Source organism: Orussus abietinus, unplaced genomic scaffold (assembly GCF_000612105.2).
Source record: "Orussus abietinus isolate OABI.00-Male unplaced genomic scaffold, Oabi_2.0 scaffold74, whole genome shotgun sequence".
NCBI classification, from domain to species: domain Eukaryota; kingdom Metazoa; phylum Arthropoda; class Insecta; order Hymenoptera; family Orussidae; genus Orussus; species Orussus abietinus.
In genome coordinates this window covers 339,253-351,696 of record NW_019395987.1, presented here as the reverse complement: position 1 = coordinate 351,696, position 12,444 = coordinate 339,253, and the positions used below count along the sequence as shown (strand labels likewise).

The 12,444-nt window shown below is 45.1% G+C and overlaps 1 protein-coding gene across 1 annotated transcript; it reads right to left on the bottom strand.

The window, feature by feature from the left end:
* Positions 1-1,558: 1,558 nt before the first annotated feature.
* Positions 1,559-3,362, bottom strand: LOC105697239. The gene is made up of 2 exons (XM_012420373.1): positions 3,309-3,362; positions 1,559-2,167 (listed from the first exon to the last, which is right to left on the bottom strand). The coding sequence occupies exons 1-2, from the start codon at positions 3,342-3,344 to the stop codon at positions 1,775-1,777; spliced, it is 429 nt and encodes a 142-aa protein (XP_012275796.1). The 5' UTR covers positions 3,345-3,362; the 3' UTR covers positions 1,559-1,774.
* Positions 3,363-12,444: the final 9,082 nt, after the last annotated feature.

The window sequence follows — 12,444 nt, the reverse complement described above, 5'->3', positions numbered from 1 at the left end:
ACTCGATGCCGTGGGTACGAAGTCGGATAAGAGGCTTAAGCCGGGGTTACTTTTTATTTGACCGGGCACGGTACACACGGTGCTCGAGAATGACACGAGGTACTCGCGGCAGGGGTACACGCGAATCGACGCGTGTACTCGAGTGCGAGCGCACGCCCGGCCGCGCGCGCGCCGACCTCCTAGGTCATGTATTATGTATTATGTCACGTATTGACTCGGCCGTTATGTAGGCATCATGTATATGTATCGCGTTATCTTTCCGCAAACGCGTATTTACCGCTCGAGCGTGACTTTGTGGCTTACATACGAGCACTTTGTTCCCGCGGTCATGATTGATAAGCGGTCGGCCGCGCCTGAGGGGAATAACGACGTAGCGAAATCGAGACGCCTTTGCCAGGATCTTTTATCGTTACTCCTGTGACCCATTTCTTTTTTAACGCCAAGAAGGAAACTAGACAGGAGGAGAAAGAGGATGAGGCTCTTGGCCAAAAGATTGTCTCTCGCGGCCATGTTGCGGAGCTGTTCTTAAATACAAGAAAATATGCGGAAGTCCCTGGTGCAGATCCTTGCGACATTGATTTTAAAATTGTTGGCACTTCGGTAAGTAATAGAATCCGAGGTGTTCAGATTGAACTGCAGTTAAAAATTGTACTGAATCAGCGTGGGGTGTTCGGGACAATAAAAAATTACTTTTTTTACGGACTCGCTAAGTTATGAAATTAAAGTTGGTGGATGCAATTCGCTTCTTAAGACGTATCGTAATGCAATAACATTCGTTTAGCTGAGCAGATTAGAAATGGATCGCGTAATCACATCGACTACTTTCACAATTTTATCTCGAGTTTTTGAAAGCCTCTTAATCTGCCATATAAAGTATATGTTATGCGTTCTTTAATTATTCCTTTTTCTTTGCATAAAATGTTCCTAGGGGATTTCATGCCTTTCTTTTCTAACATGCCATTTTGATGCAGTTAAGACAGCATTCTATGATTATGCAAATATTTCTTTTTTATTACCTACTTGTGTATGCTGAGTCATTTAAAAATAGTCATCATTTACAAATTACATTTTGCAGAGATTGCTATAATCGGACCAGAATGAAGTTCATTATGCTAAAACCTGATATGTGGTATTAAAGATTTGTGCGTAGCCGCCACGCGGAAGTGAAACTTCTGCCGGTGAGAGCGTAGGAAAGAAAATAGTACTATGATTAAATGAATGGAGGATTAATATTCTAATAATTACAAAGATTTATTTAAATTACCTTATAATATATTTTCAAATTTTTGAAATCCTTAATGTTTATTACACGAAGCAAAACATTTGTTTAATTTCATATGCATGATACAACACATATTTACGGCATCAAGAAATAGGTTATGAGTGGTATAGTACAAACATAATATAAAAAGAGAAAATTATATTTCAAATAGAAATTGGGTAAATTTTGGAACGAACTGAAATTATTTTTCAATATTTGAACCCTCGCTGACTCTGTTTCCCCCTTTTTTTCCCCTTCCCACCCTACTGATAACACGACAACGAAATGAATAGGCAAGTTACTCGTACTTACTTAATATAACTTCTTGCACTCTACGTTTTCTAACTTAATTGGACATTAATAATAAACTTAATTGAGCGCGTTTCTGAAGAAAGTAGTTAACAAAGCGTTTAAGATTTGCTGTTAGCGGTGGAGATTAGTAATGAACATCCAGAAGAGACTAAACTCACCAAAGATAACCAAATGAAGAAAATATGTTGCCAATTGAGTAAACTACCCCGGTGATTGATAAAGCACGTGCATATCGGCTTCGTGGAGAATGCAGTTAATTTTGTGTTCCACCTCTGCTCGAGTGAATGCATCATAAGTTCTTAGTTTATTCGCTACGTGCTCTCCATACACGGTAGCACCGTCTCTTTGTATTCCTACCCCCGTAAATGTCTGGCTTTCCGTTAGAGTTTCATTGATTTGAAACTCGGAAGGTTCAGAGACTGTACTTGACATTTCCAGTTTCGGTAGTGCAATTTGACTTTTGGTGTTGTGAGCCGATTCCGCAGACTGTGCCACATGATGGCTCAGCTCATCAACATGTTCACTAACTGGGTATTCTAATTCCGATGAACTTTCGTCATGAACACTTTCTGTTTTTATGTAAACATTCTCCATCTGAAACGTAAACGTTTTTGTACAGTTAAAATGACTCATATAATATTTATTCATCTTTGTTTATATGTAATTCAAATGATTTCTGAAGTGAAACTTCTTTACAGCCGATAGGGTAAGTCCAGACGATGACTCATCAGAGCATAACGAAAAGTGCAGCGCTTAGGAGTGAACAGCTCGATGGCTACGGTGGGAGCATTCAACGCAGCAGCGGGGAGGGGGGAATATTGAGCACCCCACTCCTCACTCTCGGATAAGTGTCAGCGAAGCGATGCCACAGTGCTGCATTTTCCGTTACGTGAATGAGTCTTGGCATATGCATAGACGATTTCGTCGTAGGTTCCTCCCTATGCTTTATGTATGGTAATTGCACAGGCAGATACCGCATGGAAATGGTTCCATTTAGCCGCAATAGTTTTATTATTATTTAATATTACTCGGTTGGTTGGTATTTCAGGAATCCCTGACGGCACTCTTGCGGCAGCAGCGTTTTTCAATGCCCTCCGTTTCTCCCTAAATTCCCTCGCACGTTGGGCCCCACTTTTAGGCAGTTGTTTCGGTGGCTTGTTTGCGCGTTTCCTTTCGCGACACTCCCTTGAGCGCTCGGTTGAAGTTTTCGGCATTTTTAATTGAAATTTCTCTCAGCTTATCTTATTATTTATTGTGTCCGATTAACCAATCGACTGTCGATAACTATTACACTTGAATAATTCGCTTGAACCCTCACGAGAAAACTCTTTGTCGTTTCTGGCGTAACGGAAAATGCAGCACTGTGGCGTCGCTTCGCTGGCGCTTGCCCGTGAGTGAGGAGTAGGGCGCTCAATATTCCCCCCTTGCCGCTGCACGTTGAATGCTCCCACCATAGCCGTCGAGCGCCCCACTGCTAAGTGCTGCACTTTTCGTTACGCCCTGGTGAGTCATCGTCTGGACTTACCTTACCGGCTCCAATCTCGAAGCAGCGACTTCACACTACCGTGGCTAAAGAAGTTTCGCTTAAAAATATATATATCTCTAAATTTATTGCCGGGCTTTGCAAATTATCGTTCCCAGTCAATAAAGTGCAGACAGGGAATGTGGTAATATCGAATCCACGGCGGTTATTAATTAGAGTCAATGCGAAAACATTGTAATAAAGAATAATCACCGACGCTGAGGAGCGCTGATAATGCCTCATTTGCATATTTCTGCCAAGGATGCTTATAATCGTAGGCCATTACTGATAAGCGGGAGGAAAATGAATAAACCAATCGAGAAATAATATTCGGATTACTACATGAAATTTATTACGATGAAGAGACTCATCGTGTCAAAGGTGAACCATCATCGAGATAAACTCTGTAAAGCTGAAACAACGAAATCTTTCTTCTCCCGGGATTCAGATTTTTCCTCCCGAAATTCAACTGACCACAAAAAAAGCATTTTACTCTCATTCCTTTCGAAATAACAGACTGAATATTCATACCCTAAATTTAACAAAAAGTGATACATTAATCAGCTGTCTTTATCCTTTAAGTAACGACCCCAACATTGAGATTAATACTGGGAGTAAAGAAATATTTGCATTTTTGGTACTATAGCTAAAAAATAGACGTTTTCAATATTCACATAACATTCCAAATCTCAATTGTCGAATTTCTATATTACTTTATTTTCACGTTAAAATCAGCAAGGATGTTATAACACGAAATATTCTACTACGTCAACCTGCCATAAGTATTGCAAGACCTTTGATGCATATACTACAGATCAATACTACCATACTGCAAATATATTGTTTATCGGTAAAACTGTACCCTCACTACATCACTGCTTCGATAACAATATTTGCAAAGTCCGTCGTTCCAAGCCGCTTTGCAAAATGAACAAGATAAAGTCGTTATGTCAACGATATTTCACTCACGGCTCTATGATCAGGTTTTTTGCGATACGCACTTTTTTTCCCGCGGCGCGTTGGTTAATACGTAGCGGCGCTGTGAAAGAGGGATCATTACGCGTAATTAGGAGAGGTCGGCACTTTTATCGACGTCGGCGCGAGGCCATTTTATTGCCGGCAAGTGTCAGCCCGTTCGTCGGCGAGTCTCGAGCGGGTAATAGCGCGTAAGAGGAGAGATTGCCCTCCGAGGCGGAAACGGGAAGTCTCGGCCGGTAACTACGAGGGGAAAGGCCATTTCGCCAGAGATCCGTCCGGAAGACGGACAACGCGTGCACAAGGGGAGACCCGAGGGGACCGGAAAAATCGGCAGACTTGCCACGAGGCATGAGAAATGGACTCTGGAAACGGATCGGCATTCGACCTCGAGGCCTCGCGCGAGGAGGAAGCACCCGCTAGCGCGAGTGCGCGCGAGTGCTCGTAAATCTCTGAAAATGGAATGTACTTAGGTGGTATCGTAAAACAGACTTTGAAACGCATCGCGTCCGCCGAGTCGTAAATCGATGCCGGGCCGCGTTATCTTTATCCGCTATTTTGAGCGATCCAATTTGTTGATTGAGTAACCCGGCCGGCGCGTCGCCGTCGTAATTGCGTTAACATTAAACCGAACCGACTAAATCAATTACGGGCCCGGGCAGCGGCTGCGAGCGGAACTTCCTCCGCGGAGGAGTGGATTTAATATGTCTGAAATTGCGGTGCAAATAAATTTCGTGCCCGCGTAATGAATTGCGATGCTCCCAAGCCCAGAGGATGCGTAGCGGGCACAAGGATTTTGTTTTCCACCCGGCGATAGAATTGCGTTTGCACCTGTATTCCCAGGTGCGAACGCGATTCTTTCCGCAACGACGCTTGAGAGGAGTTTTAATCTTCCGCGATAGGATTACCGTAGGCGACGTTTCTCGGAAAATAAATCAAACCTACGTTTTTTCTCTCGCGAGGATCGACGTCGTTGCTGCCACCTCTGCCTACCTTGAAAAAAGGATGCGAAGCGGTATCCGCGTTTCAATTTCTTCAATCTTACGCCTCCCGCAAAATTTCATAGAATAGTAAATAACCTTCCAGGTTCGGATACGCACGTTTTCAAATTTCAGACACTTCGGGGCACCAGCCTCGATAAACGGTGAAATATTACTCGTAGTTGAATCCGGTATGTCGGCCCTTGAAGTTGACGGTTGAGCGTTACTTCTCAATTCGTTCTGTTCGTTTTCTTGAGTAGTACCCACTTGTGTTATCTCCCCTACACCTTGTTGATTTTCTCCAATTTGGTTGATTTTATTTTCCACGGTTTCATTAATATTCGACTGTGCCGCTTTTTGTCGTGCTCTGTATTCTCGACAACGTTGGAGATTAGTCTTCGGTGGCCGTTTCGGTGGTTTGCTTTTACGTTTTCGCTCGCGATACGCTTTTGCACGTTCCGCTGCCGTTTTCGGAACAGCTAGTTTGAAATGAGTAAGTCCGCTACTGGGATCACGGGGAGAACAAGGCGGCTTGTCACACATATGTGACGGCTGGGAGCGAACGAGTTAGAAATATCAACTTCTTAAAATTCAACTTGTTATTAACATTGACAACACTTTCCGGTCATACCTTTCTCGTTGTGAAAGCAAGGCGCTACTGCTGCGACGCGAAACGGCGTCACGCGCTTGCCTTCCTCCACGAGTTTAGGAAGAGTGGGGCGACGGTATACTATAGTAATACTATACTAAGCGCGACTCGAAATAGCGTCACTCGCTGGCCTTCCTCCGCACGTTCACCCGGCGGGAAAGAGTGGGGCGAGTATAGAAGAGTATAATGTAATATCGAACTGCGACACGAGCCCATCACATTTAATAATTCCCTCCCCCCCCGGATTCTTCATCGTGACGCTTTTTCGTGTCGGAAATTCCGGGACGCGAATTAGGCTTACTACCTGCCAAAAGAAGTTTCACTACAAAACCACTTTCGTCGGTTAACTCGTTGCATAAAACGTCAAACTTCCGTAAAGTCGAAAACGCTCATAAACGTCGCATCGTAAGATTAAGACGAGGATGGGACTAAGTTGGGAATATAACCTTTGCGTAAACGCCAGGCATAAAACTGAACCCCTCTCGCGCGTCGAACCCTCCCGCTCTTCCGGGTGAATTAAAAAAGAAATAAAAACGAAAAAAAAAAAGAAACCCGCCTAGTAAGTAGTTGGCTCACCTGAGTATTAAAGACCCTGGGATGATAAACGCACCGCGTAAAGACGTTCCTTGGCACCTGAGCGGCGCCATTATCACCGATTTGCACTATCGTTATACGCGTCCGGCGTTTAGCCGACGTATTAGCGAGCGACAAGAGGCATCGATTTACGAGTAGTTGCGGAAGAGGCACGAGGAAGAGATCTCCCGCGATCCTAGCTCTTGTAGGTGCGTCTCTGCGAGATTGCACGACGCAAGGAAAGGGGTAGAGGAAAGAAGTTAAGAAATCGATAATCGTCATTGGTTCAGATTTGCGAAAATATTTCTGATGTCTCCAAATCCAGGTTTTCCAACCGTGTCTGCGGGTTTTGCACGACCTAAGACTTGGTGCAGGAGGAACCGAAATCAAGAAATCGGTAAGGGGCGTTAATTGAAATTTGCGGGAATATTTTGGGAATCTCCAAATAGTACATAACAGTCCATGAATCCTTGCCTCCATCTTATGGCAATCCGCTTTGACGAGGGCCGCATGCACGTCCTGCATGCGCCCGCACGCGAGCGAGTCGCGATTACTCGCGCCTCCATGGAACGCGGCGAGCGCGTGCGTATAAGTAGACGCGCGAGGGTGCACGCGCGGCATTCGCGTCGCCGCACTCGACGTATACGGGTGACCGCGCACGTGTGCGCGCCCTACGTACAATCCGTACCAGTCGTGGCGCACACGTGGCCCGGCCGTCGTTAATCCCGTCGTTAATCCCGCCGTTAATGTCGACTCTGCGGCTCCGCACGCGGTGCGGAGGATCCGTGGGAGTGCGCTTCATTGACCGAGACGGGACGCGTCGCTTCCGGTGCGGCCGTTCCGTCAATAGGTGCTGCATCTTGGCGCATCCGTTAGAAGATAAGAATGTGGTAAAGACCAACGAACCCGTTCTCCTTCCGCGGAAGCGGAGCTGGGGTAGACATTTAATCTAAAAACGGAAGACTTCGGAGTATCGCAAGATTCTTTATCCTCATACGAAGCATTGCGCCGAGGGCATTCAATCTTACTCATTCTACGCGTATTCGAACGCCTTCTTAAACACTTTACGGATGAGTCATGACGGACTCGAAAAATCAAGTAACGCGATGGACCGTGTGTTAAAAATGCGTCTCACAACATAAGTACAATAATTTTCATCGATTAACCTGTCAAAGCTGTACAAGAGTTAAGTACATGGTGAAGCCATGAATTTCTCAGTATAAAGAGGTCCGGGTATTAAGGTGAAGTGAAAACCCCTTCAAATCAGTCGATTCGAATACAGCACTTTTTTTTAAGGGTATTAGACCAAACTGTCCGAAACTTTGACACATCACTCCTGATCATCTCATAATTGTCCTGACACATTCAAAATTTAGAATTTTAGAAAAAATTTTTTAACTCAGCCCAGACCAGAACCAAAATGGCGTCGAGCTCTCATATTTCGATCAATATACAATTATCGAAGGCTCTGATATGAGAATCTAAAGGGTCAGGACAATTGTATGACAATTTAGAACACTCTGGTGATCGATAAACTTTGAACGGGATAAAGGCAAAAAAAAGTGTTGTATGCGTTTCTATGCGGAAACGATGAGAATACGAGGTCTCGGAATGAAAATTTAATTGACCTGAAAATCACGGATGTCGCAGGGGGTCCCACTGCAGTTAATTACGCCCCCAAAAAGCATGAATCCAGAGGATTTCTGGAGTTTCACTTCGATTTCTTTATAATTATTGTACGAAAACGACAGGTGGAGTATGCCATTTGTTACAATACCCAATATAATTCGATACAGCTGTCAATATAAAAACGAACGTCGGCAACGTAAGCATTTAGAAAAATCTTCTTTGTCGGCGTCGATCAAGTTCCTCGACGTGTTTCACTTTACCTTAAATGATGCACGGTCAACGACGCGTTCGCTACGTCAAGTAAGGATCAACGAAATTCCTCGATGGATCTGCCGCCTCCTTAATTAATTTAAAAATGATCGCGATTGAAAGCTTCGCATGGCCAATCTGAAAGTCAACCGAAGAAATTTGAATCGGAGAGAAACATGAGGTTCGCAATGCTCGTTAGATCCCTCGGTCTGTACAGGGAAAGAATGGTCGAAGGCAGTTTAAAACCCAACCGACGTAGTCGCGAGCGGTGACCGGCCGTATCGGCGATCGGCGATGACCGATCGGTCCGGGCGTCGCGGCGACTCGCTCGCCGCGAGACGCGACGCTATCGGACAATGGCGCAGCTCTGTCGATACGATCGCGTACACGTACGCGTATCACTTCCGGGCAAATCTCGTACGAGCCGCGCTCGTGTCGCGGCCCATTACGATACGAGCGTGCCAAGAATACGTTTCCCCTAATGCTTCCCTCCTTGTCCCTTGCACGAGCGCGTGCCTATCTCCCTCTCCGTCCCTCCCTCGCACGGTTCTCTTACCGCGATCGACGAATCGCCGTGTGCGACCGCGCGATTTACGATCGCCCGATAAAACGCAACGATCGCACACACGCCGCTCCCCGTAACGCACGCCACGCGGAAATTCGAGTGGGTGCGTTCCGCGATATCGAGACGCGTAGCGGAACGTCCGGCCGAGCACCTCCGACGTGTGTATGTACGAAATTTTAGGACGAAAAGGCGTTATCACCGCGCGTTCCAAGGGTTCTGGAAACGCCTTAATTGACGATTGACCTTAAGAATTAATTTATTCCTCCTGGGAGTGTCGAGAAAAAATATCCCAGCGAAAAACGCGGCGGTGATAGAAACGTTGGTTTCAGGGGAGGCGGGAATAAGTGGTCGCATGAAGTCATCGTTGCCACGCATAATCGTGAAGTTGATAAGTGTGTTTCATTGCTACTGGTTTTTAACAAGTCATGTTAGGCTTATATGTATTCCCATACACGTATACGCATTCGTTTGTTTTTGTATTCTGTTTTATAGTGCTGCTAGAGAGTGAAGGATATAACTAACAGCATCTAAATATACAGCGAACGGGAAAGATGTATTCATGTTAAGGAGGAAGAACGATCCTTGATCCGACGGTCTTTCAAATACTATAGGAGAACGCAAGTTTACCCAACATGCATAAATACATGACAAGGCGATTCCCGATAGTCTTCAGCTCCCTGATTTGACATTCTTCTGCATCAAAGAGACCGGTCGTGCTCGGTTTACCGTTTGCCGATGTACCGTTTCCCTTAGAGACGACTTAAATCCGGAAACACAAACTACATTAAGTTTTAGTAAATTAGCCCTCAAAGCAAAGGAGACTCCTTTACCTCGTACGCTCTTTTGACGTCTTACTGCTTTTTTGCCCAAAAGAAAAATATACAAATAATACCCATCCTTTCCCCGCCAACGTATTTCAAATTGCATATATTTTAATTCGGAAAAAGAGTTTCCGATCTCAAATTTGACACGGGGGAAGAACACGAGAACCCTTCCGGTCATTTTACGAGAACACGACGACCGTGTTAACGCGGCATGACATTTCGCTCCATATTCGATCGGTCGATGGGGCAAACGGTCCTTTTATAGATTTCCGCGAGCCAATGCGGAGCTCCAACTCCTCCGTGGGGGAGAGAGAAGGCGAGATACGACATCGAAAGGGGAGAGAGAGACGCCAAGAGCGGCTCCACTCTCGAAGCAACAATCTGCCTCGTCCTCAACGCGAAATTTATGCTCACGCGAAAGTGCGCGTGATTGCGCCGTGACACGTACAAAGTGCTACGTGTTTAGCGCGTCCGCATAATTTACGTGCGCGTATGCGTGAGGGCACGCGTGTGAGTCCGCGCACGCGTGTTATCCCGGGCTTTCGAGCGTAGGCATGAGAGAGCACACGCGACGCTCGGTACGTAATACTCGATACCTGTATAAAATAAGGGGTACACGTGTATTCCTTGCGTACGGACGTTTCGCCTCCCCCTGAGTGCCCCTCCACCCCGACTCGACGCGTTCGACTCGAGAGGCGAGTTTTTAGCATCTATCTTCCCATCCTGTCCTGAACCACATTGGATAATTGATAGCACTCCGGTCTGAAAAGATCACACGGGTATTACGTAGAGATTGAAATCACCCAAAACCTGTTTCAGTGATAACGAATTAAATGTTTTGCTTTATCAAGATTTAGTAACTTCAATATGAAGCGAATGAATAAATCACGTGGACAGGAATTAATAACGGAGTTGAATAATCATTTTCGCGTTTGCCTAAGAACCGCTGAAGTCATATTTAAACAAAGGAATTCCTGATAAAAAGCGACATCGATTTATTTCTAAGGAATCTCAATTTCCTATAAATAGGATACTTTCAGCTATAGTATCGCGTCGTTGTGATCGTAATCTCCTCCTCGTTAAGTAAAATGACATCTGGAAATTATGTTTGCTCCTATCGCTCGAATCTTCCGACCTGCTTTTATAAGGAAATGTGTCCGAACGTTAGGTAGAATGAAATCCACCGCATGAAAGTTTGAGCCGAATTGATTCGCGCCGAGCCGAATTAGATTTTTATAACCGAAGTCGATCTTCCGTTTATGTCCTTCACGTCCCGCTCCGAATTCCCGATACGAATCACACGGGCCGTCGTGCTCGCCTCGAGTAATTTCTCTCATTAGGTTGAGTGCTCGACCTGCCCGGCGATACGGCCAATTCCTTTAAGAGCCCGGCAGAATGAATTTCTGATGGAACGTGTACCCCGCGAATTTCCGCTACACGGAGCTCATATCCAATATGCAAAACTTCGTTAACAGCCGGCAAGGAATCGAGCGTTCCGCACGGTTGATACGCGTTTCTTTCCCCGACGTCGCCGGTAATAATTCTATTTACCCGGACCACGCTTCCCGGATACCGTGGGCACAGTCATTTTGGAATGTGTACCCTGTGCCGATATTGCCGCGCCGATAACTTCGAGACAGCCGATTTGATTTATGGACAAATGAGCTATCATTTGTCCCTCCGCTGTGTGCCCGCCACGAGAGAGGCTGTGTACGCGGAGAGTAATCCTGGTGGCTAGATGACGAACTCTCGGTCGAGGAGAGCTGTTTACACGCAAGTACGGAGCTTTCCAAACATAAACGGGTACCATAGCGGTTCGGTATTGAGTATCAAACGGTGCTAAACAAGAAACAGAAGGACAGTAAAATAGCTACGTTATGGTAAATTTAAACGTATACAATGAATTTTAAAGATCGTCAAGTGGAACGCAACAACGGACTGATTGCATCCAGGGGTATTAGATAATGGAATGAAGTCGATCATTTTCGAATATGATTCAGTGGTTCGAGTGAATTATATAACAATATGAATTGTGTCAAACTGGAAAGGAAAAGAATTTCGTTAAAACAAAAGAAAAGAAAAAGAAAAACAATCGATTATGTACACTTCGTATGACGTGTTTCTCGTCCTCTACCCATTCATGAAATCCGAATTTTCGAGACGAGAGAGTCTTCGGTATCGCGGAATTTAATTAGTGCAACTCGATCTCACCTGAACTGGATTCAAAGAGTCAAGTGGATTGGTGGCCAAAACCTGCAGAATCAGCGAACGCAGACATGCGTGCGCCCATGACCCATAAACCAGCTAGAAAATGAACGTGACTACCTTCCTAATGAATCATTTAATTATACGAGAGAGATATGCACACGCGGTTGCAACGCGCGAACGCAAATGCGCCTGTGGGTGATTTATACGGCCTCGTACGCACTTACGCGCGCCTACGTGCGTGCACCCTCGCGTCGCGTGTACTATCAGCAACGCAGACGTGTACGCAACTCTTAAATATAACACAAGATACAACTTAAGAGTCGTGCATCCTGTCGGTGGTGCACAGAAAAAGAGTACAGCCGCGACTAACGCGAATAAACAAGTCAAGCTGCTCTTGCAGCAATATTTAAAGGGGGAAAAAATGAAGAACTGGACAGAAAAATAGAGAAACTTGGATTACTTCGGAGAATGCCTCGACGACTTAGTATTCCAGGGAAATTCGTTTTGCAAATTATCGGTTGAATGCACGTAGAAAAAAGTAAACATCACGAAGTCCATATTTTAAGAAATATTCATAAGCGAAAAACAGAAACGTTAATATTAATATGGCTGTAAGTGCATCTCGTTACATGTTCTTGCAGATCTTTTAACAGGCTTAGAAACGGTCTAATCGTTTTTCCTGTCTCAATTATCGCAC

What these genes read in the sequence shown, in the direction of transcription:
- LOC105697239 (XM_012420373.1), bottom strand. Translation starts at nt 3,344, where the DNA reads ATGCAAATGAGGCATTATCAGCGCTCCTCAGCGTCG. An exon ending in ATCAGCGCTCCTCAGCGTCG is followed by an intron (nt 2,168 to 3,308) that starts GTGATTATTCTT and finishes TTTACGTTTCAG; the next exon opens with ATGGAGAATGTTTACATAAA.